This window comes from Morone saxatilis, unplaced genomic scaffold (genome assembly GCF_004916995.1).
Source record: "Morone saxatilis isolate NCDOM2014 unplaced genomic scaffold, NCSU_SB_2.0 Contig18, whole genome shotgun sequence".
NCBI lineage: Eukaryota > Metazoa > Chordata > Actinopteri > Moronidae > Morone > Morone saxatilis.
In genome coordinates, this window is record NW_023339740.1 from 12,675,940 (window position 1) to 12,678,968 (window position 3,029).

A 3,029-nucleotide genomic window follows, 5' to 3' on the forward strand; every position below is an offset into this window, starting at 1 on the left:
AGGGAGTAGTTTTGGCCAAACTCATATTCACCCAAGATGAATATGTTTTCTTTCCCAGGGATCTCAAAGTCCTCTCTTAGCAAATACCAGGCCTGCATGCCACTACACTGGTGTGCTCATTGTCAGTGTTTTTGGATGGATGTGTGTACAGTGTAGATATAGCAAAGGTAGTTATTTGGCTAGGCCCAGTTAAGGTAATGGTGTGTTTGTAATTCCTGCTAGTTTTCTCTACTGGCCATCATTTGCTGCCACAGTGGTTCTTTGAATTTCTGCCTTGTGGTTCTGCCTGCTAAGTTGGCAAGAAGAAAAGATGAATGTAAATCTATGACAGATGAGAAGGGGAAGGCAGAAGTATTGGGAAACAAATTAAAGGAACAAAACGACTGGTATTAGTAAAAGAGGGGAATAAACATTTCCTCTTTTTGAACAAATCATTTTAGAATGAGACGTTTCGTCTGATACATTGACATGAATTTGTCTGAATTTGTGATGTTCTTGTAAAAACAGTTTATTTAAGCATACTAGTTTGACACATGCTGACAGGCGTGGTACAAGAAGATGACCTTACACAAATATGGTTTCCCAATATGTAAAAGTTTTCTGTTATTCCCGACATTACAGCTCTGATTAGTTACCGCAAGGTGCACGTGTGTGATTGATCAATCCCTCTGCTGAGTCAGACAGATTCTGACGTACATTGCCCCATTACGAATGTATTTACTAAGTGAAGGTTTACACAATTGTCTTATTAAATGTGTCTGGACTGTGAAGAACCAGAATGTGACGCTTATAGAATAAAGGGAAAACGATAGTTTATCCAAAGATTTAAAGAATTGCAATCCAAAAGTATTCAATTAAGAAGTAGTTAGTTGTTAGTTGTTGGCTGATCTCTTTTTTTTTTAGGTTAACTAAATCAACCACAATGCACTTAGTGCACTCTACCTGGTAGCTGCAGGGTGCTAATCAAAGTTTCACGGCTTTGCCAAGACAATGATCCCCTGCTGTTTGACCATTTATTTTTTACACATAGCTATATCTTTACCTTCAGGACTTGTCTACTACGTACATTTACATACGGCAGCAATATAAGCAGTATAAAGCACAACACGATTAAGAAACGCTTTTCTCCTTATTAACTAACACCATGTCGACCAACCAACCAACCAACCACAAGGTATCAGCCCTTTGCCTGTCTGTTGTGTATTTCCATGTGCTTAGAACAGGAGAGTTTGTTCCTCTGTTGATCAGGAACGGTTTAAGACCTTGAGCATCTTTGTTTGCCATTGCTTTCAAATAAGATTGTGCATGAGTAATCTTTGGAGGCCCGTCTTCATCTCACCTGTTTGTATTCTTAGCCAGATTGTTTGCTGCACAGCCACTGCAGGTTACTTCTGGATCTGGGCGTATAACAGTTTATGATGAGATCCATCAAATATGAAAGAATGAATACAGAAAGCTCGATGTGCTTACTGGGGGAGATGATAGAGAAACATGTCTGTGTCGCTCCAGTCTGACAAATATGTTGTCAGCCACACAGAGTGCCCGCTGTCTGTCAGAGAATCTGTCACCCACTGCCAGAATGAAAGGGCAATGTTTTATAAAGATTGATTCTAAAGCATTTCTACTTTACTGAACAGTTTATAGTCAAGGCAAAATGGATGGAAGAGACATACAAAGAAAGCATATGACAAAGATTCCAAGGCAACCCAACCTAACCTAACCCAATCTTAGGAAATTATAGCTACACAATAACATAGTGTATGTGGCCTCATGGCTCCAAACAAACCCTCTTGCAGCAGGGTGTGTGGAGAGGCAGAGCTGGAGCTGTGTTCATAGATAAGCTGGTACACTGCAATTGTGGTATCCATTTTGGAATGACACATTGCACTTGTGTTTCTGCCTGCTGAGAATCGTTGTTATTGGAAACCCGAGCAGAAAGAACAGTTTTAGTGACTTTAGTTGAGATGTGCACAGACCAAAATCCAACCAAAGTAATTTAGTAGTTTTTATCTTTTCATCTTACTTTGATATACAATTTTAATCTAGTACACGTTCAATATACATCAGATGAAAATGAATAATGCAACCGAGAAAGACTATATTTGGGTTATATTAATGGTTTCATTATAATGTCATCCACAATATTATGAGATGTCTATGGTCTTTCTGTTTAATTTAATATTAGTTAAATATGTACCTAGCCATTTTTAGGAGTGATCGTCTCCAAACAGCATGTGTAAAATTAATAAATTATTACTTTATCAGTTAATGGGAAACAATATACGGAACCAGAATTAAAGCTGTTTCTTGTGAAAAAGTGACCACATTTATTTAGAAGATAAAAAAATTATTGTTCATGAAGTCAGTGGAGGTGGAATTTTAAAAGATACAGACTAGCAAAACAGACATTTATTCATTTACACAAAAGATTATCCAACAAAATGGCTGCAGAAAACACTCTCTGGAAATGGCATTCGGCTGGTATTAATAAATGCAAGTGTAACTTATGTTGACCTTGTTTGTGTTTGTCTTCCTCAGGTCCATACAGCAGCATATCGCGGTGCCCTCCCAATGAGTACCAGTGTGGAGGAACAGAACTCTGCATCCACATGAGCAAACTGTGCAACGGAGCTCCAGACTGTACAGACGGCTGGGATGAGGGACCACACTGCAGAGGTATCACTGTCACACACATTGTCAACATACAAGGACACATGCATTTTAGCGATATGCAATATGAATGCGTGTGGGTTAACAATACGATTCCTGTGCTAGTACATTTTGTCTCTGTGAAAGAAATGGGAGTAGGGTTTCTGTTGTTATATTTGTCGCTTACTTATCGTACAGTTCTCACCCCTGAAATCTTAACACTGTGAAGCATCAGTGAAGTCACAGTCACAGATTGATTTTCAGTGTGAAAATATTGGATTTTGCTGTGTTAAAACATGCTGTATGTGTTATCATCAAGCTGCAGTTCCGTGTTCTATGTGGAGAAGCATCCGTCATTAACGAATGAATTAGCGGCTGTC

The 3,029-nt window shown here is 38.8% G+C and overlaps 1 protein-coding gene across 1 annotated transcript in view; it reads left to right on the forward strand.

Moving 5' to 3' along the window:
* The window catches only part of LOC118328620 (low-density lipoprotein receptor-related protein 1-like), a gene marked incomplete in the record, with an annotated part of 88,024 nt that overhangs the window by 24,073 nt on the left and 60,922 nt on the right, over window positions 1-3,029 (forward strand). The window contains 1 exon segment of the mRNA XM_035662445.1: window positions 2,539-2,676. Within this exon segment, the coding sequence (XP_035518338.1) occupies window positions 2,539-2,676 (138 nt within the window).